Genomic DNA, 27086 nt, shown 5'->3' on the forward strand with positions numbered 1-27086 from the left:
GCACAGATAGGATTTAAACCATTGTAATGTTGTGTCTGAGAAGTTATAGTTAGCGAGTTTGGAGATGAGTATGTCATGGTTGATGGTGTCAAAAGCTTTCTTAAGGTCCAGGAAGACGGCCCCCACCAGATTACCCTTGTCAATCATTATCTTAAAGGAGAATTTCGGTTTCGACCCCGCTAGAGGAGACCTGAACAGCCCGGAGGCGTACAAACAGCCTCACGTGTATTTATGTATCATATAATGAGGATATGTACTGTGGCGTGACAGAAAAAGTGTTATTTACAGAGCGCATGGAGCTTGCCCCGTATGCTCCCGTTATAGCCTGTTTGAGGAGTGTACTCGGTGCGACAGATCTTCTGTGGGCATCCACAGAAGATCCGTAAAACATAATATTTTAAGCTGGAAATGAGGACCGTGGTGTAAAAAACCAAAATTCTCCTTTAAGCTGATCTACAAAGAAGCAGTTGGCGCTCTCAGTGGAGTACTTGGAGCGAAAACCAAACTGTAGTGGATGCAGGTAGTTATGTGACTATATCTATCTACAGGACTATCTATTGCAGAAAACAAAACAAATTAAAAATCTGGTTGTTTTGTTGTGGATGCGCAGGGCATGCCTATGGACAGCTGCACTGGCTGCCTGTCACGATTGTGACAGACTTTCCTTATGTATCTACTCCCCTCAGGTTCCTCATGTTTCACTGTCTAGGTCCAGCAGATCTATGTTAGTCTCCAGTCTGTGTGTTGTATGTAATCACCCATGTTTAATCACTTCCCTCTGTGTATGTATGTTCCTGTTCCCCTCTGAGTCTTTGTCTGGTCGTCAGCAAGTTCACGTGTGTTCTGTTACCTGTTATTTCATTAAATATACCCAGTTGTAGGTTTACTCATCATCCGCCTCCTGCTGTTGTCCTGCAAATTGGGTCCTCTACAACACTCACCGTGACACTGCCTTGACCGAAATAGAGGTGAGCAAGGAATGGAAAATGCTATTCTAGCATACTGTACTATCTCAATTTGGCGATAATTGTAATAAGTTTGGGCTTAATATGCATCCTAATTTAATATTTTATTTCATGGTCAGATGTGGCCGTTCCTATCTCAAGTGCAAGTCGAGGAGTTTACGTGCTTCAATTGCCTAATTTTGTCATATGCGTGATGCCCTCGATTTTATTGACACTGACCATTGTTTCACAAGCTAAAATAGTATAACATTTGTTCGGGGAGGGTCAATCATATATTTCCAATCACTTGTGGAGGGTAAACGAAAATATATTTTGATCAGAGAAAGGTCATAGCCTTTTATTTCAGAGCGCTCCAAATTCCTCCAGTGACCCCCCCATCCCCCCCGCCTTCTAAATAACGAACGGTCCCTTATCGGTATCGGCCAATACTTTCATATCGGTGCATCCCTACATTTTACCCATCATGTTCTTTTTTGTATTCTTTTCTGGCTTGAATAAGATTATGTAACATTTTGGAATAAAAATACAGATTAGCAGTGCAAAACTGGAGCCCAGAATTGCAAATATCTCCACAGCAACACTGAACTTCCCTGGAGAGCTGACATACGCAGGGATAAAGGTGATCCAGACTGCACAGAATATCAGCATGCTGAAGGTGATGAATTTGGCTTCATTGAAATTATCAGGCAGGTTCCGAGCCAAAAACGCTAGAAAGAAACATAGCATAGCCAGGACTCCTATATACCCCAATACAGCCCAAAAGCCTACAGCTGAGCCTAATGCACATTCTAAGATTATTTTGTCTTTAAAGTGTTTAAAATTCTTGAAAGGAAAAGGAGGAGAGATAGTTAGCCAAAGTATGCAAATCAGGACCTGTATGAGAGTGAATGCCAGGACACTGAGTCTCTGCTGAGCAGGGCCAAACCATTTCATGATATTACTCCCTGGAAGTGTAGCCCTGAAGGCCAGTAACACCACTATAGTTTTCCCCAGAACACAAGACATGCAGAGGACAAAGGTGATCCCAAATGATGTGTGTCGCAGCATGCAGGTCAACTTAGTGGGCCGGCCGATGAAGGTCAGAGAACACAGGAAACACAGAGCAAGAGAGAAGAGCAGCAGGAAGCTCAGCTCAGAGTTGTTGGCCTTGACTATGGGGCTGTTCCTGTATCTGAAGAAAATTAAAGCCACCATAGCAGTCATGCATGTTCCTAACAGGGACGCCGCCGTGAGCAGTGCCCCCATAATCTCTTCATATGATAGAAACTCTGTGTCCTTCTTTTCACAGTCATCTCTTTTCTCATTTGACCAGAATTCAGGATGGCATCGCTCACAGGTGATGGAATCTACAAGTTAAAATCAAAACAGATATTAGATTTCCTGAGTAGCTCCCTTATTTTCCCACGGCAGTGACAGCAGGGAAGGCCGGGGTCAGAAGATACTAAAGTCATGACACTCACTCAGTCAGTCACTTATAGACATTTAGTGAAGGGGTGGGTCTAGGCAATAGAGGCCGTAGATAGGGATAGACAGGTCGTGGAGAGTCAGGATTCAAGGAGTGGGTAGGGGGAGTGGCTTTTGGGATGTGGGTGGTGGGAGGGGGTGTGGTGATGGAAGCGGGTGGGGCTAGTGAAAAGGACCATAGCTAGGAATAGGAAGGTCGTTGAGGGTCGGGGTTTGAGGGGTGGCTAGTGGGGTGTGGTTGGGTGGAGAGGGGTCAAGGAAGGGGCGAGGTGGTAGCTAGGGATAGGAAGGTTGTAGAGAGCGTAATGTTCAACACACCAGAATGAGCTGTCCGGACAAGCCAAAGAGATACAGCAGCCAAGCTATGCAAGACTGCTAACACAGGGGTTCCCAACCTTTTTTGGCTTGTGACCCGACTTTGACGTCACACCATCGATAATATCATCAGTGACATCATCACTGACATTGTCAGTGATGTCACATGTAACAGTATGCTTCTTTTTTCCCCTCAGAATTCTGACTTTAATCGGAGAATTCTGACTTTAATCTAAAAATTCAGACTGTTTTTCTCAAAATTCTGACAGTAACTCAGAATTCTGACTTTAATGTCAGAATTCTGACTTCTTTTTCTTTCAGAATTCTGACATTGAACTCAGAATTGCAACTTTATTCTCAGAATTCTGACTTTATTCTCAGAATTCTGACTTTATTCTCAGAATCCAAAAATAAAAGACATGATCTATCTCATAGTGAGTTAACACAATGGTCATTGAGGCAATGGCCCATTGATGGAAGCCTTTGCAGTATATAGTGACATTATGTGACATTACACTGTTTGGATCTCACCTGCAATTACCTATCATCACCATAGGTGTCACCCAATACCTTTTTGACATCAAAAATCCCACTAGTACATGTTTTTTTTACCTAGCTAAGCAGCATGGGGTAGCAGCAGCAGCGTAGCCTTTTAAACTTTTAGATCACGCTCTCAACCCCTTAAGTTTTTCCACATCTGCGGGCTCTCTGTTCCACGCTACAGCGTCCATCTAAAGTTTCAAAATTTGAAAATTCATAACAAATCAGGCAGATGTGCTACAGCTTTGCAACTTTCACCGAAATGTGGACCCAAGTGAGGAGAAACCTTTGTACACTGCAATCTATTTTTTCTTCAAAAGACACCAAACATCAGCATCTGCATAATTAGACTGTCCTACACAAAAGGAATTAATTATTTTGCGCTGCGCAGCAGGGAGATTATGGTGCGCTCCAGTGCAGCGAGGTATTTAGCGCTAAGAGGTCCTTTTCAAAGCTCTTAGCGCAAAGTAATTGCAAGCTGCTGACAATAGGATAATGCCATCTATCCCCACATTTTAGCGCTGAAACGCCTGCTTTGACATGTGGCACGCCTATGCCCAGTACAATTATAAGAGGCATGCGATTGTGCCCGCCCCCATGAGCTCAAACGCTAAATTATCGCTTTTGGGAAGATAGGGCCCAATGTGTTCAGGCTGATGGTTTTCATTCTGACATTTTTATCTGTCCACACAGGGGTGCCACAAGGCTCTAGGTTCATTGCTGTTCACAATTTATATCAATAACCTTGGTAAAAAAAATGACATGCAAACTTTCATTTTTATGCTGAGGACACTGTCAATTACTGTTGTGCCACCTCTCTGTCAAAGGCTCTGGATAATCTGCAAAATGCTTTTAAAGTAACGTAAATTCATATTTATCATCCACAGAACACTTCACCTCTCATATACATATTGTATATATTGACTCGATTTGATTGCACTTGCAACTTTAGTTAGATTGTCTTTAGTTATCTTCCTACTTCTTATCTCTGTATATTGATGTGACCGCTACGCTGCATACAGACACTAAGACAAATTCCTCGTATGTAACTTGCATACTGTGGCAATAAAAGTGATTCTGATTCTGATTCTGATTCTAAAGAAGTAGAATCCCAACTTCAGCAATTAAATCTTGTTCTAAACCCAGGTAAAACAAAAATTATGGTTTTTACCAAATCCAAAGCGCAAATGCATAGTTTTCTCCAAATAAAATCTGTTTCAACTTCTAAATACCTAGGCTTTTTACTGGATGACAGCTTGTCTTTTAAACCGCACATATAAAGTCTGGCAAGGAAGCTAAAAGTGAGGTTGGGCTTCTATTTTAGAAACAAGACAGGCAAAAGCCAATTATTACGTCTCCGCCGGCGACAGCCAGGGCGGAGGCATTATGCATCTGGGTTGTCCGTCCGTCCGTCCGATGTTTGTTAACGCGATATCTGAGGAACGCCTTGACGGAATTTCATCAAATTTGCCTCAAACATCGACTTAGAATCAAGGATGATCTGATTAGATTTTGGTGGTCAAAGGTCAAAGGTCAAGGTCACTGTGACCTCTCGAACGCCATTTTCAAGCTTGTTAATGCGATATCTCAGGAATGCCTTGACGGAATTTAATCAAACTTGTCACAAACATCGACTTGGACTCAAGGATGAACTGATTAGAGTTTGGTGGTCAAAGGTCAAAGGTCAAGGTCACTGTGACCTCTCAAACGCCATTGTCCAGCTTGTTAACGCAATATCTCAAGGATGCCTTGATGGAATTTCATAAAATTTGCCTCAAACATCGACTTAGACTCAAGGATGATCTGATTAGATTTTGGTGGTCAAATGTCAAAGGTGAAGGTCACTGTAGTCTCTCCCCAGACTCAAATATTACGTTGAATCGCTGCGCTCCGCATACTACATAAATGAGTCTGTGCCACTTCACAGCCACTGCTGGTTTTTAAGGCGGGTTGAAATTGAATGAGTGACAGGTCGTAGCACCGATGAGAGAGCAGTTCGAAAAATGGGCTGCGCCTTCCGTGTCGTCCAACACCATTTTCAAGCTTGTTAGCGCAACATCTCAGAAATGCCTTGACGGAGTTTCATCAAATTTGCCTCAAACATCGACTTGGACTCAAGGATGAACTGATTAGATTTTCGTGGTCAAAGGTCAAGGTCACTGTGCCCTCACGAATGCCATTCCCAAGTTCGTTAAAGCGATATCTCAAGAACGGCTTGATGGAATTTCTGCCAATTTGGCTCAAACATCGACTTGGATGCAAGGATGAACTGATTCCATTTTGGTTATCAAAGGTCAAGGTCACTGTGACCTCGAATTCTATTATCAAGCTTGTTAACGCGATATCTCAGGAATGTCTTGATGGAATTTCTTTGAATTTGCCTCAAGCGTCCACTTGGACTCAAGGATGAACTGATTACATTTTGGTGGTCAAAGTTCAAGGTCACTGTGACCTCACACACCCAATTTCCAAGCTCTGTAACGCAACATCACAGAAGCGCCTTGACGGAATCTCTTCCAATTTGCCTCAAATGGCGATTTGGACTCAAGAATGAACTAATGGCATAAGTCTGCGTTGCGGTCGTTCTAGTTTTTTTGATATTATAAAGCAGGCCAAAGGGAACGGTAGGATAATATGGAACTGCATTGACAAATTAGCAGGTAGAGATGGGGAAAATAGCAGTCCCATAGAGCTTAAAGTTACAAGCCAAGCCAGCTCAGCCCCCACGCCAGGTGTAGGTATCGTACTGAGTGAGAGTCTAGTGGTCGCAAATTATTTTAATAGTTATTTCATTGGCTCTGTGGAGGAATTAGGCAGAGCCTTCCCAGCCTCTCAGATGGGCAATGCCCCCCGTGTACATGTACAGCCTCAGGAAGCCCCTCTGCTTGATTTCTCACATGTTAATGAAGCATGCATCAGAAAAATCCTCTTGTCCTTATCAAGATCCGAGGCAAAGGACACTTGGAGGCTTGATTCGGCATTTTCTTTTAAATTATACGGTCTGGCCCCCCCTATAACGCACATTATAAATAAATCCTTGAACGAGTCTGTTTTTCCATCGTCATTGAAATCTGCCATTGTGACCCCTATCTTTACTATATACTATAGGCCAATACCAGCTGTCTCCAGTTTTTTGAAAAAGTGGTAGTAGAACAATTAAAAGTCCACTTCGACAAAGAAAAATTATTAAGCCCGATGCAATTTGGGTTTCGAACAAATCACTCAACCGAGACGGCCTGTTGCTATTTCCTTGAGGTCATCAAGGCCAATCTTGATAAAGGGGGAGTCGTAGCGGTGGTTTTTCTGGATTTACGTAAGGCTTTCGACACGGTAAACCACTCTGTGCTTCTCTCTAAATTATCTTACTTTGGACTTTCTGTTAATGTTTTAAGTTGGCTCCAATCTTATCTAGTAGACCGCTTCCAATGCGTCAGAATCAGGGATAAAAAATCCTCCCCGAAAATCTGTAGCATGGGAGTGCCGCAGGGATCGATATGTGGTCCATTTTTATTTGGTGCATATATTAACGATCTCCCTGCAGTTTCTGGTGACGTGGACACAATAATGTATGCAGACGATACAGTCTTGTTCACGCACGGGAAAAATGCAGAAGTAGTTGCATCCAAATGATCTTTAGTAATGGAAAAAGTTGCAGAGTGGCTGGGTAAATCGTGCCTTACTTTGAATACAGAAAATACCTTTGCTATGTATTTTACCAAACAGCTAAGGCTAAAAGAACGCCCACACATATATGTGAATGGTCAGAAAATAAAAATTGTGGATTAATTTAAATACCTCGGGGTCATACTTGAGTCCGACCTATCTTTCAAAAAACACATTAAAAAATGGTCCATGTCTTGAAATATAACATTACAAATTTCCGGCATATTAGAAATTCACTATCTACTGAGGCTGCCATGACTTATTTGAATGCTATGATATTATCTTATATACATTACTGTATGTCTTGTTGGACTCAGGCTAATAAAACGGCACTGAGCCCAATCCGTTCTCTTGGACAAGCTCTTAAAGTTTTAGACAGGAAACCTAGACAGTTTCACCATTGTAACGTACTTAGTAAATATAATTTATTGAGCCTTGATAATTTAATTACGTTTTATGACCTCTGTTTAATTTAATTTAATTTATAAAATACTCCACAATGCTGCCCCTCCACCATTGCAGACCTTTGTACAGTCCTGCTCCGGGATAAGAGCTAGAGCGCTGAGGTCTGCATCGAGAGGGGACTGTAACGTTCCTCTGAGAAAGTCAGTATTCGCCCAGACTGCTTTCTCCTTTAAAGCAATAAAGGAGTGGAATAGGTTACCCAGTAGTATAAAGAATTTTCCAAACTACAGTGGTTTCTCCCGTGAAGCCAAGAGGTGGATCCTGAGCAACCAGTGTTGCCAGCACTAAACCACATGGTGGTACTGCCCTCTGTATGCTAAGCCCATGTTCACACAGGACGCCAAACGTAAGTAGAGTTGAAGCTTGAGGCAGGCACAAGTTGAACTGATGCCGAACCGTTCACACAAGAAGCCTTCTCTTTTCCTCTCAGCGCCTCCTCGGGCGCCTTGAACCTGTCCACAACTCCCATTGACTTCATGCCTGGCAGCTTCAAGCTTCACGTGTCACGCTTGGAAAATAGGCGTCAATCGTGAACGATCGGCATGGCTTCAGCGTGACACATGCCGGTGGTGTGAATGGCTTCACCTGTTAGGATGCCTAAATTAAACTTGTTGGTTCAGCGTAGGTTGAGCTTAGGTTGAGCGTTGCTTCGGCGTATAGTGTGAACGGGGGCTAAGGTAAACTGGCCATCCTTGACTGCCCACAGGCTGCATCATTGGTACATCTTCATTTATAAAGCAATCACTGGTAAGCTCCCCCTTTACCTCTGCTCCTACGTCTCCATCACACCAAGCCCATCTTACAGCTTACGGTCACAGGACTAGTTACATGCCTCAGTACCTACCCAGACCTCGCACTGAGTTTGGGAAAAGGGCTTTCATGTTCTCTGCTCCCTCTGCCTGGAATGGACTTAAAAAAACTCTAAAATGGCAGAACCTCATCACCATTTCTGATTTTAAAAGTCAAATCACTGACATTTTAAAGAATGAGATGGGACAATGTCAATGTTTTTCTGTATAATGTGTATTTTTATATCTAATTTTCATTAAGTTGTTCTCTCAGCAACCCCTCCCCAAGTCCGCCACCCCACCCCCCTTTCCTCTCTCTTATCCTAACTGTTACCCTACCCTCCAGTCTTCCCTAAATTCCGCTTGGTCTTAACTGCTCCAGCTCAAATGTATTCCCTCATGCCATGTTGCCTTTTATGTTCTTTAGAAAAACCATTGGCACAACGCTGAGGAAGGTCTTTGACTGAAACGTCCGTTGTCTGCTGCCCAGGTTTGAGGAATTAAATCACATGAAAAGACATTTGGAGTGCTGGCTTCTCTCTTCTCTAAGAGCCTTTTATGTTCTTGCTTGTGCTTGTGTCTTGTTGTTTATTTTAAATGCTGCCATTTTGGCCAGGTCTTGCTAAAAAAAGAGATCATTGATCTCAAGTGACTACCTGGTGAAATAAAGGTGAAATAAATAAATCAGCAGAAATGAATAAAGAAAGCTATGAAAAGCTATATTCTAGGGATTAATGACTGAATTTTCATTCTTCGGGTGAACATATCCTTTAAAGTCATGGTGGTAGGCAATTCACCATGCAAGAAATAGTATATTTGATGAGGGGAGAAAATATATAAGGGGGGAGAATGTATGCTACTTATTTAAATAATTAATTAATTCATACTTTTGACTCCGAAAAGGATTAAGCAAGTAGTAAAAATGAATAATTAGTTGTTTGTTATCTACAACTAATTTACATGTTGTGTATAATAACATAATGCTACTCAAGCATTTTCTATCAATGAGAACAAGACTTCACAGCACTCCCAAATTTGATATTCAAATACACTGATGTTGAATTCCATTTTTACTACTGTATATAAACATATAAATACTGGTACTATATTTGAATATGTATTTGATTGCTGATATTAAATTTACAGACATTATCCTCTGATCCATTTAATAATACACTAGCATACCTGTGGTGTTGCTGATTTCTCCCTCAGCACATGGTATACAGTCATAGCAGCAGACCGGCTTTCCTCTCTGGAGGACCTTACGGGTTCCTGGGGGACAGCTCTCACTGCACACTGACACAGGCACCTGCATGAACAAAAATGCAATATGAGATAGACGTTATTATGCTGTTGTCAGCAGAAGTCAGCATTTGGAATTCTGATACAATAATCCCACAAATTAACAATCCATGAATGATTATAGAATATTAACCTGTTCTGAGTTCTGTGCCCAAATTAAGGACTTAGTGTGCAGATTTAGCTGTTTTTCTGCAGGTAAAGATGCATCATAAAGACCAACGGTGACAAGCTCCACACCGCCAGTTTCGTCCGGCTGCCAGTTTATAATGTCATACTTTCCTGGTGGGTCTCCATTCTCATCAAAGTAAACGTCCTCCCCCTCCTTTGTCTTGAACTGAACCTTTATAATGTGCTGCAAAATCTAAGCAGATGGATATTACGTTACTTATTCCATTAAATGTAAACCACCTCGTATTATCTCTGCAGAATGATGGACATGCAACAATTTATTGAAGAATAGTGTTAAAAATGTAAAAAGCAAAAAACAAAACAACAAAATCTGTTCATGTGAAGCACATAATGTTGAACTATCATTCAGCCTTCAGTGTTCAACTCACCGTGAATGGATCTGGCTGTACCTTATTGTCACATGTTTCTTTACAGCCAAGAGCACTATGCAGAGCGTGAGCCACAGCATACACTGCTTTATAGACAGTGTTAAAGATGGACATGAGTGACATATCAATGAAAATGTGCTGCTGCCCAGACAGATCTTCAGACCCTGTACAGTATCTCTGATTCCCTTCTGAGCCCTTCGTCTGCTTGAACCTACAATCAAACATTGTCTCCCAGAATTCTGTGAACAACTCCTTCCTATATGAATTAAATGACTTTACATCCAACATGAACTCTCTCAAGCCTGTGACATGGACCTTGGCGACGGACAGAGCTATAGCACCATCCAGGATGTGGTGTTGTCTATTCATAGTTGCTACATAGGGATCATTGATCCAGCCATCACAGCCTACCCACTGGTACCCAGTCAGGTTGTGGGAGGCCATCGCATCTATTAGTATTTCCAAATCAGGGGGGCAGAGCATATTGACAATCACCTTTGAAGTGGAAGCTTTGATAATGTAAATTATTGCCTGTATTTTTTCTGGTGGATCTGTTCTAAATAAGGGTACTGAGTACTCTAGACAGATGCCCAGCTTTTGGGCCGCCTCTGTGAATATGACCATGCCGTAATTTCCATAATCATCATTACTCCTAATTGCCCCGACCCAAGTCCAGCCAAAGTGCTTGACCAACTGGGCCATAGCTCTGCTCTGGTGGAAATCACTGGGTAGTGTTCTGAGGAAGGATGGGTACCGGACTTTGTCACTGAGACAAGCACAGCTGGACCAGTGGCTGATCTAGGGGGTAGAAAGCAATGGTATTCCCAAGATGATCATGCAAATTCTAAAACAATGTACAGAGGAAAACAGAGCACATTAGCAGTAATTCTCTTCAAACTGCCTTTACTGTGAGCAGTCAGACAAAATGCAGTATAATAATTACTGTATTATCAGGAAAATAAAACAACATGAATAGATCAAACTGTGGTCAAGGTCCATTACAGTACATGATTATACATTTGTCAAAGAAACAAAAAAACTGCTACCATTGGGAAATAAAGAGGTCCGATGGCAGTGGATATAGCCGTAGAAAGGGAGGAGCCGGTCGATCCTATAATGGCCTGCACTTGGGCCGGTCTGGTGCAGGGTGCCTTGGAGGCTGTGGATATATTCTCATTACCATTAGCCAAGGCCAGTGCCACCCTTACTGCCCTTGCACTGTTGCCACATGCATCATAGATCGTGTAGCCCAGAGAGATGCCAGGCAGCAAGTCTGTGCTGTTGTTAATCTCCTCAATGGCAAAGAGCATAGCCTGAGCAAACTGGAACATTCTGAAACTCAAACTAGACCCAAATAGTTATAGATGGTTTTATAGCCAGTACGTCTTTGAAATGAAACAAAATTAAACGTGAAACTATATGAGCAAACATTTCACCACCTAAAGGTGAGAACCTTTTTTAATCAATTTTGTACATGTCCCCAGCTCTTCTAATCTTGTATCTTACTTATTTCAAACAGCTTGCTACAATGTGATTTACCTTGTGCACTGCAGTGGTGGTGGTCTGTAGGTATATGTGTCATGTCTGCCTTTCCAGCTCTTGTGGAAAGAGAAGATTCCACCCAAAATCATGTCCCCATTCTTAGACAGCTGGGGGATATCTGGCTCCCCTATCTGCCGACACACCAGCTCCTCAGCCCCAGAGAGAGATGCCACCAGCAGCAGCTGCAGAAGCACCCAACCCTGCTCTGGCCACCTTTGGGTGGACATCATATAGACCATTACACAACAACAATTGCGATGCAATGTGAATTTCTCAAAAATCTACCCTGGTCCGAAAAAATAAACGCTGCAATATCGCCCAGCGAAACTCCACGTTGGTATGCACAGTTTGCATTGACTGATATAGGTTTAAAAAATATTAGACGTCCGAATTAATCGCACGAAAAAACAATGCGTGTATAAAGACCTTAAGAGACAAACTGTGGGGCAGCAGCAGATGTGCCCTAACAGGAGCAGAGAAGAGCTTGCATCAGTATTTATAGATATTAAAGCATGACAAATATTCATGAACAGTGATGTTCCATGGCTCCACAGGGAGGACAGGACAGAGGAGGGAGGTGCAAAACTGGAAAGTTCTTCATGAGTTTTGGCTGGGGTCGTCTCGTCATTCCGAAGTGTCGGCATTCCTTCTTTCATTGACTTCTATGCTTTCGGAGAGGCGGCCCTTTTTATCTCCAAAAAAGGTTTCACCATTGCGAAAGATATAGGTCCGCCATTCCGACATAGCATCTTGAGTTATTTGGGGTGGGAGAGGTTAGGTTTAGGGTTAGGTTCTGGGGGAGATTAGGTTTAGGCGTGGGGGGTGGGAGAGGTTAGGTTTAGGGTTAGGGTCTGCAGGAGGTTAGGTTTAGGCATGGCGGGTGGGAGAGGTTAGGTTTAGACGTGGGGGCTGGGAGAGGTTAGCTCCAGCCGGTCCCCGGGTTAGGGTTCTTTCGCAATGGCGAGACAGATCTCCATTCCGACAATTTTGTTGGAATGCCGATATTTCGGAGTGCCGACATTTCGGAATGCCGGGGTGTAACCGTTTTGGCTGTATCTTATTCACATAAAAGTGTGTTTTTGCATTCAATATTTGAATGTCTAATTTGCTGTAATTTGACAATAATGGGAGATGAAGGTAAAGCCTAGAAAATTATATTGGAAATGGGTTAACTGAAATGCCCTACAGCTGTATTCCATAACATTCAGTCTTGCAAAATATATTCTAGTTGTACTGTAAATATACAAGTCATAGGTGTTGCTGATTCAGGCATCCTACTACCATAATTGGGGAGCTGCGTGTATGTATGTACTGTATCTGTCTGTCCGTCTGTCTGTAGTTGCAAGGCGCACTGTTGGTCTGATTGCCTCCCGAAACACTTTTCAGGGGTCTGCCATGAAGAAAGAATTGCCCATAGGGGGCGCTAAAGCAATGATTTAGGATTTAAGTGGCCATGACTTGCACACCATTGTTCCGATCACAGCCAAAATTGGGGAGTCTGCTTAGGCCCTAAGCAGACTGACTTATGTCATCCATTTTATATGAAACACTTTGAACTGCATCTGTGTATGAAATGTGCTATACAAATACATTTGACTTGACTTGACTTGACAGTGGCGCTATAAGAGCTATCTTTACATTTTGGTCCATAACTTTTGAACTGTAGCGTCTACAGTCAAAATTACTTTGCCCCGGGATTCCTTAGCTCCTCCCACTTCTACTCGCATAGGCCTGCCCATTTCCCACCCATAACTACTTAGTACACCCTAGCAACCATCTACAAATGCCCTAGTGACCAGCCGGAAACACCCTAGCAACCAGAGTACACCCTTTCAACCGACTACTTTCACATTGTCGATTGGAGCTGCATTTATACTGGATCAAAGGGCGGGGTCGAGGGCAGGGGCGTCACGAGGACAGCAAGCACAATTAAATTTAGTAGTTTTTCTCTCTGATTTATGTTAGTTGAAATAGGGTTATATTCTGCGCCAGATCTGACTAGTCATCATGACTTGATATGGACCCGATCCAGCTCTCACTGATTGTTCCCGGTCTGTCTGTGCTTGCTGGGGTAGTGTGTTAACTGTAGAGTAAACATATACAGTGTAAACATATACAGTATATGTTCACTCTACACTATCCTGATATCTTATCTTGTTAATCTACCTCATTTGATCTGGGTTAGGTAAGAGCCCACCCTTGTAGCCGGCACACGCAGTCTGCTCTGCTGTGCAGGCCAGGCTAAACAGCTCTACAGCTCAAGGCATGGCTCAGGTCTCTATCGTTGCATCGGCCTAAAAACTGCGCTTAGTGCCAGGCGTAGCGCAGATTAGTGGGCATGGACCAGCGCACTCGATATTTTGGTGTTGGCGCTACACGCGGCCTGAAGCATTATAACCACGCCTTTTAAGTGTAAAATTATGTACAACCTGCTCATTGGAGAAGTGCAGTAAACGAATCACAAGCTTCCCTTTTAAGCTCCAATTCCACGGAGCGATCCAGTCCGGTCAGAAAAGCCGACCGAAGCGCTCTGAGCTCCCCCCCTCCCTGTTTCATCCCCGTTTGGCTCCATATATAATATTCCATATTATTATGCTTCTCAAACCAATCTCACTGCAGTTTAAATACTGCAAGCATGTAAATACACTACACTATAACAAGATCAAAGTGAAAAGAATGTTCTAAACGCATTGGCTAGAAAAATATAGCCTATCCCTATGTGGCCTATGTCATGATGAGATTCGATTGGTGAAAGTTTGTCCAGATTAGAATGATATCGTTTTCTCTCGTTACCTTTTCTTCTCCAGTGCTATGCACATACATATAGCCTACATTATGTAAAGTCATTGCATAAATGTGTTTTTATTGAAAAAGTAAATAGTGAAGTAAGCAAAGTCTTATTGGAGCGGAGCAGACATCACAGTAGAACCGTGTTATGACTGTCACTCATCTAAATCACGTTATATCTGCGAGGGATATATATACCAGCTGGATTACATATATGTTTCACATAGGGTTGTGTTTGGAGTTCTATGTTTTATTTTGGCCAATATTGAAATGTTCGAGAATTGCATGTTGTGTGAACAGAAACATTATTTCTATCTACCACTTTAGGCAATTTAGGCTGATTTGGTTGACATTTATTGTCGAAATGTATTAGCCTCAATGCATGCTGGGAGATTTCACATGTAGCTCAACAGCCTCTGAATGACAGGGGCTCAAAACTAGATAGAACTACTTTTTTTCCATCGGCCTTTGTGCCTGTCTGACGCGCGAGAGGGAGAGAGAGAGAGAGAGAGGGGGGGGGGGGGGGGGGGGAGAGGATTTCACATGTGGCTCAACAGCCTCTGAATGACAGGGGCTCAAAACTACGATATAACTACTTTTTTTTCCATCGGTCTTTGTGCCTGTCTGACACGCGAGAGAGAGGGAGTGAGAGAGAGAGGGGGGGAGAGAGCGTGAGATCAGCAGAGGAGAGCTGTGCGTAAATACCCACAGCACAGTAATATCCGCGGCGCACTGAATAAGGCCTGGCGTAAAGCGCATTTCGGGGCCTAAAACCATGTTGCTATCTTCCAGAGGCAGGGGCAAGGCGTGTTTTTTTGCGTTTAACGCCAGTCTTTGCGCCTAAGGGCACTGGGAAGATAGGGCCATAAACCTTAAAAAACAAGGTTTGAACTCTCAAAGCCTCAGGAGACTACAAGACACCAGAGTTGTTTTATGCATATAAAATAGTACAATAAATACAATCATTATTTATTGTCCCATTTTGAGAATGAAGAAACTGGAGTAGTGTCTCAATGGCTGACATTCTGATACAATTGTAAGATAAAATGAAGAAGAAGAAGATGAAGGAGGAGTTTGCCAGTCTGAGAAATAAACCTCAACAACAACAACAACACATAGTGTACTGTATTAATGATTGGGATTAATGTCAATCACAACAATTAAGTATAATAGTACCCTATTGCATTCATGGATGAAATGAAAGTTCTTGTCATTCTACTATGTCTATTATATTCACTCGTTATGATTAATTTGAGAGCGTTTTACCCATCATGTTCTTTTTTGTATTCTTTTCTGGCTTGAATACGATTATGTAACATTTTGGAATAAAAATGCAGATTAGCAGTGCAAAACTGGAGGCCAGAATTGCAAATATCTCTACAGCAACACTGAACTTCCCTGGAGAGCTGACATACGCAGGGATAAAGGTGATCCAGACCGCACAGAATATCAGCATGCTGAAGGTGATAAATTTGGCTTCATTGAAATTATCAGGCAGGTTGCGAGCCAAAAAAGCTAGAAAGAAACATAACATAGCCAGGACTCCTATATACCCCAACACAGCCCAGAAGCCTACAGCTGAGCCTAATGCACATTCTAAGATGATTTTGTCTTTAAAGTGTTTAAGATTCTCAAAAGGAAAAGGAGGAGAGATAGTTAGCCAAAGTATGCAAATCAGGACCTGTATGAGAGTGAAAGCCAGGACACTGAGTCTCTGCTGAGCAGGGCCAAACCATTTCATGATATTACTCCCTGGAAGTGTAGCCCTGAAGGCCAGTAACACCACTATAGTTTTCCCCAGAACACAAGACATGCAGAGGACAAAGGTGATCCCAAATGCTGTGTGTCGCAGCATGCAGGACCACTCAGTGGGCCGGCCGATGAAGGTCAGAGAACACAGGAAACACAGAGCAAGAGAGAAGAGCAGCAGGAAGCTCAGCTCAGAGTTGTTGGCCTTGACTATGGGGCTGTTCCTGTATCTGAAGAAAATTAAAGCCACCATAGCGGTCATGCATGTTCCTAACAGGGCCGCCGCTGCGAGCAGTGCCCCCATAATCTCTTCATATGATAGAAACTCTGTGTCCTTCTTCTCACAGTCATCTCTTTTATTGTTTGACCAGAATTCAGGATGGCATCGGTCACAGGTGATGGAATCTGCAAGTTAAAAGCAAAACAGATATTCGATTTCCTGAGTAGCTCCCTTATTTTCCCACAGCGGTGGCAGCAGGCCAGCCGGGGTCAGAAGATGCAAAGTCAGGACACTCAGTCAGTCACTCATTAGCCACTTTTACAGAGAGATCCCACAATATTGCCGTTACAAAGGCCCATAAATGAGTCAGCGTTGCCCTTTTACACAGAAAATGCTTTTACACAGTGTGAGGAGGCATTCCAGCATGACGTTCTATTCTTATTGTGGATGGACAGAGGGGATATCCTCACCTATGACTTACAGAGGGATTTATCAGACACACACAAAAAAGAAGAAAGAAACATGTAGGCTACAGGTAACACAAGGCTAATTCTTACCTTTGGTTAAAAAAAATTGTAAAGCAAATATTCCCATGTTGTGAAGTAGCCTAATTAAGTCGGTTCTGAAAGCATGTTGGACGCCCCTGTGTCAAACAGCTGCAGCCTCGCCACAGATTATCAGATGAAAGAAAAAAGAGAAAGAAAAAAAACTTGGGGAAGTAGTAAGCTATAAATGCACAGTAATACTATAACGTTAATTGTTTTTCATAAGGGAACACACAACAGGCTAGACAGACTGCATTTCTGCTGTATTGATACAGCATAAATACTGATATACTGATCCAACCCGGGAATGGAGGGGGAACGGGCCCAGGTCTGGCCGGTCTCAGTTTCGGGCAGAAATTCTAACCTCTATCTCAGATCACTACAAAAGAGAGAACATCATGGTCTGGGAAACTCGTCACAGCATCAAATTCAAGACACTGGTCCTGGCCTACAGGGCAGTACACCAGTCAGCTCCCCTGTACCTGCAATCTATGGTCAGGTTCCAAAACGCTCAGCGCTCCCTTCGCTCCTCCACCAGTGCAGGACGCCTCGCCCCTCCCTCGCTTCGGGGGCTCAAAAGTCGCTCATCCCGATCTCGACTCTTCTCGTCCCTGGCACCTCAATGGTGGAACGAGCTTCCACCTTCGGTCAGGACAGCTGAATCACTGCCGATCTTTCGGAAAAGACTAAAGACACACCTTTTCAGGCTCCATCTGGGCCCTTCTTGATTTAACTTCTTTCTCTATCTTTCTAAAAAAAAAAAAAGGAAAAGGAAAAAAAAAAAACTAAACTAAACTTGTACCACTGTTCCTTCAGAAGTTGTAGTTGTCATATACTGTGTTGCATAGTTGATTGCTCTATTGCTGACAAAAATGTGTTATTGTAAGTCGCTTTGGATAAAAGCGTCTGCCAAATGACGTAATGTAATGTAATGTAATGTAATGGAAATGGCCAAGGTCATTTGATCGGAGAACAACAGATACCACCGTTGGATCTGGGAGACCATAGAGATCCGGAAACGTGCCCATAGGACTGTAAACCGTGATGAGGGGGCCTACATGTTGTCTCATACCTGGGATGCAGTCCTCCATAAACTCGGCCAACAGGGGGCATGGTCATCCTACCAATCAATGCAGATGGCCAAAGCTACATGACTCAGCCAACAGGACTCGTCACAGCAACATCAGGTGACACCTCTGAGGAAGACTGCAGAAACTTCACCAGTGTGAAACAGTCAGGTATGACAAACAAAGCTACTAAGTCTGTTTAAAATAACAATTTGACACTGAAGAAATATTGTGTCTGACTAGGGGAGAAAATATACAAGGGAGAATGTAGGCTACTTATTTGCATAATTAATTGATTCATAATTTTACACCCAATGTATGCTTGGATGAAAATGATTAAGCAGGTAGTATAAACAAGCAACTAGAAAGACCGCACTGTGGATATATGCCTCCGCCAACAAGTGAGCAGTTCACATCCATGTTTGTCCAGACTTTGACGTTTGAGCCAAATGTGAAGAATTTCTGTCAAGGCATTACTGAGATATTGCCTTAACGAGCTTGAAAATAGCATTCACAAGAAACGAGCGGTCGTGAGGTCACAGTGACCTTGAACTTTGGCCTTTGACCACCAAAATCTAATCAGTTCATCCTTGAGTCCAAGTGGACGTTTGAGGCAAATCCGAAGAAATTACGCCAAGGCATTAATGAGATATCGCATTAACGAGTTTGAAAATGGCGTTCGTGAGGTAACAGTGACCTTATACTCAACGCCAGACCCATGAGAGTTCTTACGCTGATACACTACGTTACTGCATGCTGCAGAGCTCTCTCTGGGTCTGGGACACTTTCCCTCAGCCGGCTGGTTATGGGAGGGAACCGTTCACTTGGCCAGTGATATGCCAGTGGTGGATTCAGTCCTCCCCAATCAGTAATGACTTTGCGATCAGACGACACGGGAGGTGCAGGCCATTTTTCGAACCGCTCTCTCATCGGTGCTACGACCTGTCACTCATTCAATTTTAACCCGCCTTCAAAAACCAGAAGTGGCTGTGAAGTGGCACAGACTCACTGATGTAGTATGCGGAGCGCAGCGATTCAACCAGTGGCGGCTGGGGAGATTGGAAACAGGGGAGGTAGCTTCGGTGGCGACCAAAGGTCACCGGCGAAAAAAATGTGGGCGTTTTTTTTTTCTTTTTTGCCCAAAACGCCCAAATCTAATTTTAAATTAGCATTAGGATTAGACTGTTGTGATGTCATTTTTCAGTTTTAACCATCAATAATTGTTCCTTTTCTCATTATTTCATTTCTCAGAGTAAATACTGTATATTTATTTCGAGATTTTTGTCAATTATTTGTGCTGTTATGGTTAAAATTAGCATAGTTACTCACTTCTACACTATCTTAGATTGTGTTACTTATGGATGGCATGGAATTATAGTGAAAATAGATTATCCCCCCTTTTTGCTGGGGACCCCACTTTGAAAACCACTGGCTTACGCCACGTTCACACACACGCCTAGAGCGACGCTTTAAGCAACGCCTAAGCAACGCCTAAAATTTAGGCGTCCTTGTTAACAGACGAGAGCGTTCACACATACCGCTGCCACGCTGTGCTGAAGCCACGCTCGCGCTGTGCCTACGCTGCGCTGCATTTATCGTTTAGGCGTCTGTTCTATTTTTCAACGTCTAGGCGCGCTGAACTGTCAAGCTGGCTGTTGTTTCTGATGGACTTGGGCCATATTTTCTACCGAGTTTGCCCAAAAGGGAGTGTGGAGCGTGAATTAACGAGTGCATAGTAGGAGAGCTGTCCTTCATGTGTTCCTCTATTAACGTCTTTTCTGTCAGATGTATATATACCCCCCCTGTCTCAATGCATGTATCACTCATGGTGTTGATGACTCATAGTCACATGATTACCCGAGGGAAAATAACAATTACAGCGGGCCAGGAAATAGACAGACATCCTCACTTGCACATTACAATAAAAAAGAGGACTCACCCATGCTATAAATCAGATCTGAAAAGTGTAAAAAAAACAGCTGCTCATGTGATCAGTGTAGGCAGAGCGGGGCTTCAGTGTGGCGTCCTGTGTGAACGAAAATAGGCACCAGGCGTGCATGAAGCAATGCCTATATGCGTAGGCGTAGCTTAAAGCATTGCTTAAAGCGTCGCTCTAGGCGTGTGTGTGAACCGGCCGTTAGGCTAGAACTGTTGCGAGAAGGTTTCAGGATTTATCTCTATGCATTAGGCTGTGATTACTATTTATATAAATCTATTTATTCACATAGATTCATGATATATTATGGTATACAGCCTACCTGTGACATCAATGTTTTGATTAATCTGCGCCAGTACCGAAAATGTAGCCTATTACTGCATGACTGATCCTATGATGTCATTGTAATCACACTCAGGTGTGCTTTCACAAGACAGGTGTTGTCCATTCAATCAGCCCACCTGTCTTTATAATGGCTGTCTTGCACTGTTTGTATGATACTTGACAAAGTCTATGGCCGAAACTGTTGTCAAATAGCGTTAAATTACACTTTATTGCATCTGGAACGAGAGTGTCTTCCCCTGCACTATCAACATACTCGTTTAGTTACATTCCAATTCATCAACTTTGGAGCGTTATTTACCCCCCCTTCCCGACATGCTAGGTTGACATGCTTCGTCCCAATCGATTCCTTATTTCTTCTACTTTCATATGGTATAAAGATCACCACTCAAGCTTTAAAATTGAGCTCGCTGTCAGCCATCGATTTACAGGCCAAATTCAGTAAAAAAATGTGGGAATTTAAGGTTGCGAGTTTTATTATAAAAAATTACAGGATGAAACTTCAATACGACAAAAATAGCGCTGCTCGGTGAACCATTTCCACGCCGAATTTAATAGAAGGCTCGGATAACTTGAAATCAATTGACTTACTTGTATATCCATGCTGTCTGTAGTGGAACGGCTGCAGCCGAGATGTTGCAAATATTCCAGTTTTCTGACATTGCAAAAAGCCCAGTATCGTGCTGCGCAGCACAAGGCTCCCGCAACTCGAAACTCGTTTTGGGTCGTAATCCAATGCAACGACTGTCTGGCTTGTGAACACTTACTGATTGATAAAAAAGTAAATAAAAATAAGGGGGAAATATAATATGCTGCTACTGTCTCAGTAAATGTCGTAAATCATTCCTGTCAGGTCATCACAGGGGGATCATGTCTATGTTCCCCGGGTTCTATGTTCCCCGGGTTCTATATTCCCCGTTTTTCACTAACCTCTCCCAGCCCCCACGCCAAACCTAACCTCCCCCCATGCCTAAACCTAACCTCCCCCAGACCCTAACCCAAAACCTAACCTCTCCCACCCCCACGCCTAAACCTAAGGTCGGCATTGCGGCTTCTATGTTCCCCGGTCCCACAAAAACGGGGAACATAGGACCCGGGGAACATAGGACCCGGGGAACATAGGGATGACCCCATCACAGGCAGTGGATTTCACTTCCTACTTGATTCAGCGTGAGAGACCAGTGGACAATACAATGTCAATCAATGTCAGCAATCTATCCAACCAACAACCAATTAGATTTCACCTGGTTTCACCAGGCTAAGGGCGTGCTCCCTTCCAGCTCAATCTGATTGGTTGGAAAACACATCACTCTCACGTGTTCTCTGTGAATTGCAAGTGTTTTTCAACCAATCATATTTTTTCATTAGATAAATTACCAAATAAATAAACGCCCACAGGGCAAATGTTTTTTTATCTGCCTACCCCCACGCTGGGACCAGGGCCAGAGTGACTCGTCTGCATGGAGCTCTCCTTTCCATCACTGCCCTACACAGGTCACTGTTGAAGCATTTTAAGAATATAATGAATGAAAAAATGAGCGTCTGCACATAAGAAAAAACACATTTGATTGATATTTTATTATTAAAAAAAAATGAAAAATGAAAAATGAAACATATAAAAATAAAAATAAAAAATGATAATATTTTTTTTTATATAAAATCCCCAATCTAATAGAGGAGGACCATCCTCCTATGCCTCACTGACCTTGACCTTTGACCACCAAAACGTAATCAGTTCATCCTTGAGTCCAACTGGACGTTTGAGGCAAATTTGATGAAATTCCGTCAGATATCACGTTAACGAACATCAGACGGACGTATGGATGGACGGACAACCCCTATCGCCGGCGGAGGCATAAAAAGTATATGTATTAGTTCATTATCTACAACTAATCTACATGTTGTTTACAGTATAGTTACATAATGCTACAAAAAGAATTATAAATCAGAACAAGACTTCACAGTACACCCAAATTTGCTATTCTAATGCACTGATAAACATATAAATACTGGTATTTTTATTACATATATGTATAATAAGTATATTTATATATATATATATATTATTTATGTCAAGTCAAGTTTATTTATATAGCATATTTACACAACCAAGGTTGACCAAAGTGGTGAACAGGCAAATATCAAATATACACAGACAGTTGATAAAGTAGAAATAAAAGAAGAAAACACAGCAATATACGTAATAGGCAACATGTGCATCCTGGTGGCTCACCTGGTAGCACGCGTACGACGGAGGCTCGGTCCTTCGTGCGGCCGACGTCGGTTCGAATCCGAACTGAGGTCCTTTGGCGCATATCATCCCCTCTCTCTCCACCTGAGTATCTCGGCGGAGATCATGTTTTTGGCCGTGTGTGTGCTTGTGTGTGTGTGTATGTGTGCTTGTGTGTGTGTGTATGTGTGTGTGTGTGTGTGTGTGTGTGTGCTTGTGTGCGTGCGTCTGTGTGTTTGTGTGCGTGCGTCTGTGTGTTCTTCTCTCCTAACACGATATCTGAGGAACGCCTTGACGGAATTTCATCAAATTTGCTTGATGGAGTCAAGGATGAACTAATTAGATTTTGGTGGTCAAAGGTCAAATTTCAAGGTCACTATGACATCACATTCCCAAGTTCGTTAATGCAATATCTCAAGAACAGCTTGATGGCATTTCTTCCAATTTGGGTCAAACATCGGCTTGGATGCAAGGATGGACTGATTAGATTTTGGTGATCAAAGGTCAATGGTCAAGGCCACTGTGACCTCACGAACGCCATTCCCAACTTCGTTAATGCGATATCTCAAGAACAGCTTGATGGAATTTCTTCCAATTTGGCTCAAACGTCGGCTTGGACTCAAGGATGAATTGATTAGCTTTTGGTGGTTAAAGGTCAAAGTTCAAGGACATTGGGACCTCACTAACCCAATTTCCAAACTCTTTAACGCAATATCTCAGGAACGCCTTGAAGGAATTTCTTCCAATTTGGCTTAAACGTCGACTTGGACTCAAGCATGAAATACTTAGATTTCGAAGGTCAAAGGACAAAGGTTAAGGTGACTGTGACCTCACAAATGCAATTTTCAAGCTTGTTAACGCCATATCTCAACAAGGCCTTCATGGAATTTCTTTCAATTTGCCTCAAACGTCCACTTGGACTCAAGGATGAACTGATTAGATTTTGGTGGTCAAAGTTAAAGGTTACACTGACATCACGACCGCTCGTGTCATGCTCGTTAACGTGAGATCTCAGGAATACCTTGACAGAATTTCATCTAATTTGCCTCAAACGTCCACTTGGACTCTAGGATGAACTGATTACATTTTGGTGGTCAAAGGTCAAGGTCACTGTGACCTCACAAACGTAATTTTCAAGTTCGGTAACGCCATATCATACACCTTGACAAAATGTCTTCACATTTGGCTCAGACGTCAAAGTCTGGACAGACATGTACAGTATGTCGACTGCTCACTTGTTGGCAGAGGCATATATCCGCGGTGAGGTCGTTCTGGTTATAATTTATAAACAAAATCCATTCAGCTTTTTTCCCAACAAGTCAACGGCGAGTGGCTTCAGTTTTCCCCCTGCCCCGGGCCGTTTCTGGCCCTTTTGGGGCCCTATGCGACATCTTACAATTGGGCCCCCACACCACTGTCATCATAATATGCCTGAATGAACATGAATGACGGGGCATAGTTCATCATCAATCTTCTTCTTCTTCTTTCGGCTATTCCCGTCAGGGGTCGCCACAGCGGATCATCTGTTTCCATCGGTTTCTGTCCTCTGCATCGTCCTCCGTCACGCCCACTGCCTGCATGTCCTCTTTCACTGCGTCCATGAACCTCCTCTTGGGCCTTCCCCTCCTCCTCTTTCCTGGCAGCTCCATCTCCAGCATCCTCCTCCCAATGTACCCCACCTCCCTCCTCCGCACATGTCCATACCATCTCAGTCTTGCCTCTCTCACTTTCTGTCCGAACTGCTCAACATGGGCGGTTCCTCGGATGTAATCGTTCTTTATCTTGTCCAGCCTTGTCACTCCCAGAGAGAAGCGTAACATCTTCATCTCTGCCACCTCCAGCTCTGCCACCTGCCTGTTTGTCAGTGCCACCGTCTCTAGACCGTACAGCATGGCTGGTCTCACTACCCTGCTGTAGACCTTTCCCTTCACTCTCGCTGGTACCCTTCTGTCACAGATCACCCCAGTCATCCTTCTCCACCCGCACCACCCCGCCTGCACTCTCTTCTTTACCTCCTTGCCACAGTCCCCACTACTCTGCACGGTTGACCCCAAGTATCTAAACTCCTCCACTTTTGGTACCTCTACTCCCTGCATCTTCACCCCCCCTCCATCTTCCCTCCCGTTCACACACATATACTCTGTCTTACTTCTACTTATTTTCATCCCTCTTCTCTCCAGCGCATGTCTCCACTTCTCTAGATTTTCTTCCACCTGCTCCCTGCTCTCACTACTGATTGCTATGTCGTCTGCAAACATCATAGTCCACGGGGACTCCTGCCTGACCTCGTCTGTGAGCCTCTCCATCACCATTGCGAACAAGAATGGGCTGAGGGCCGACCCTTGGTGCAATCCCACCCCAACCTTGAACCCCTCAGTCACTCCCACTGCACACCTCACGACCGTCGCACTGCCCTCATACATGTCCTGCACTACTCTCACATACTTTTCAGCCACTCCTGACTTCCTCATACAGTACCACACCTCCTCTCTTGGTACCCTGTCGTATGCCTACTCTAGGTCTACAAGTTCATCATCAATAAACCTTCAAATTAATCAATTACACACAATATTAACAATAAGTATGAATGAATATTTCATTTTTGTGTCACGACAATTGACCATCCTACATACGATTATAAGATACATCAACATTCAATAATTAACAAAACATTCCGGTGTGTCATCCAACCAGCAACACATAATGCAATCTACATATAAACAGCAGAGCATACATGTATATACACATGTATCTATGGGTCAGCGTTGGGGAAAATGCGGGCCTGGCGGAGATCTGAACTCCACCGAGTGCACTTTTCTAGTTTATGAATATTTATTTGATTGGTGATATTGAATTTAAAGGCATTCCATTAAGTAATATTAGAGTACCTGTGGTGTTGCTGATTTCTCCCTCAGCACATGGTATACAGTCATAGCAGCAGACCGGCTTTCCTTTCTGGAGGACCTTACGGGTTCCTGGGGGACAGCTCTCACTGCACACTGACACAGGCACCTGCATGAACAAAAAAGCAGTATGAGATACACTTTGATATGCTGTTGTCTTTACATTTGGAATTCTGATCAAATCGACATTACGATACAATAATCCCACAAATTAACAATCCATGAATCATTATAGAATATTAACCTGTTCTGAGTTATGTGCCCAAATTAAGGACTTAGTGTGGAGATTTAGCTGTTTTTCTGGAGGTAAAGATGTGTCGTAAAGACCAATGGTGACAAACTCCACACTGCCATTTTCATTCGGCTGCCAGTTTATGATTTCATACTTTGCTGCTGGGTCTCCATTCTTATCAAAGTAAACGTCCTCCCCCTCCTTTGTCTTGAACTGAACCTGTGTTATGTGCTGCAAAATCTAAGTAGATGGATATTATGTTACTTATTCCATTAATGTAAACCACTGTGTATTAGTTTTTCAGAATGATGGACATGCAACAATTAATTAAACAATATTGTGTGTGTGTGTGTGTGTGTGTGTGTGTGTGTGTGTGTGTGTGTGTGTGTGTGTGTGTGTGTGTGTGTGTGTGTGTGTGTGTGTGTGAAGCACATAATGTTGAATAATCAGTCAGTGTTCAACTCACCGTGAATGGATCTGGCTGTACCTTATTGCCACATATTTCTTTACAGCCAAGAACACTATGGAGAGCGTGAGCCACAGCATACACTGCTTTATAGACATTGTTAAAGATGGACATGAGTGACATATCAGTGAAAATGTGCTGCTGCCCAGACAGATCTTCAGACCCTGTACAGTATCTCTGATTCCTTTCTGAGCCCTTCGTCTGCTTGAACCTACAATCAAACATTGTCTCCCAGAACTCCTTGAACAATTCATTAGATGAATTCAGTGACTTTACATCCAACATGAACTCTCTCAAGCCTGTGACATGGGCCTTGGGAATGGTCAGCCCTATAGCACCATCCAGGATGTGGTGTTGTCCATTCATAGTTACAATGTAGGCATCAACGATCCAGGCCTCAGTGCCTACCCATTGGTGCCCAGTGAGGTTGTGGGAGGCCATCTCTTGTATTAGTATTTCCAAATCAATGTCGGAGAGGAAAGTGACAATCACCTGGGAAGTGGAAGCTTTGATAATGTCAATTATTGCCTGTATTTTTTCTGGTGGATCTGTTCTAAAGAAAGATACAGAGTATTCTAGACAGATGCCCAGCTTTTGGGCCGTCTCTGTGAATATGACCATGCCGTTATTGCCATAATCATCATTGGTCCTAACACCCCCGACCCAAGTCCAGCCAAAGTGTTTGACCAACTGGGCCAGAGCTCTGCTCTGGTGGAAGTCACTGGGTATTGTTCTGAGGAAGGATGGGTACCGGACTTTGTCACTGAGACAAGCACAGGTGGCACCATGGCTGATCTAGGGAGTAGAAAGCAATGATATTCCCAAGATGAGGACACAGATTCTAAAAAATTTACACATGAAAACATAGAGCACATTAGCAGTAATCCTCTTCAAACTGCCTTTACTGTGAGCAGTCAAGAATGCAGTATAATAATTATCAAGAAAATAAAACAAAATAAATAGATCAAACTGTGGTCAAGGTCAATTACAGTACATGATTATACTTTA

General features: G+C 43.1%; 3 protein-coding genes across 3 annotated transcripts in view; all 3 read right to left on the reverse strand.

The window, feature by feature from the left end:
• The window catches only part of LOC310799015 (extracellular calcium-sensing receptor-like), a gene marked incomplete at both ends in the record, with an annotated part of 31602 nt that extends 19771 nt beyond the window's left edge, over nt 1-11831 (reverse strand). Inside the window, one exon of the mRNA XM_083661587.1 lies at nt 11599-11831. Coding sequence (XP_083517713.1) covers nt 11599-11831 — 233 coding nt within the window. The remainder of the gene's footprint in view (nt 1-11598) is intronic.
• Nucleotides 1413-10503, reverse strand: LOC310799334 (extracellular calcium-sensing receptor-like; the record flags this gene model as incomplete). Its single annotated transcript, XM_083661931.1, has 4 exons — nt 1413-2311; nt 9386-9509; nt 9723-9854; nt 10471-10503. The coding sequence occupies 4 exons, from the start codon at nt 10501-10503 to the stop codon at nt 1413-1415; spliced, it is 1188 nt and encodes a 395-aa protein (XP_083518057.1).
• A 3803-nt stretch (nt 11832-15634) lies between the features above and the next one.
• Nucleotides 15635-27086, reverse strand: part of LOC310799059 (vomeronasal type-2 receptor 1-like) — a gene marked incomplete at both ends in the record, with an annotated part of 29730 nt that continues 18278 nt past the window's right edge. The window contains 4 exons of the mRNA XM_083661625.1: nt 15635-16542; nt 25366-25489; nt 25625-25852; nt 26079-26873. Coding sequence (XP_083517751.1) covers nt 15635-16542; nt 25366-25489; nt 25625-25852; nt 26079-26873 — 2055 coding nt within the window. The remainder of the gene's footprint in view (nt 16543-25365; nt 25490-25624; nt 25853-26078; nt 26874-27086) is intronic.

This window comes from Poromitra crassiceps (genome assembly GCF_964638095.1).
Source record: "Poromitra crassiceps genome assembly, chromosome: 27".
NCBI lineage: Eukaryota > Metazoa > Chordata > Actinopteri > Beryciformes > Melamphaidae > Poromitra > Poromitra crassiceps.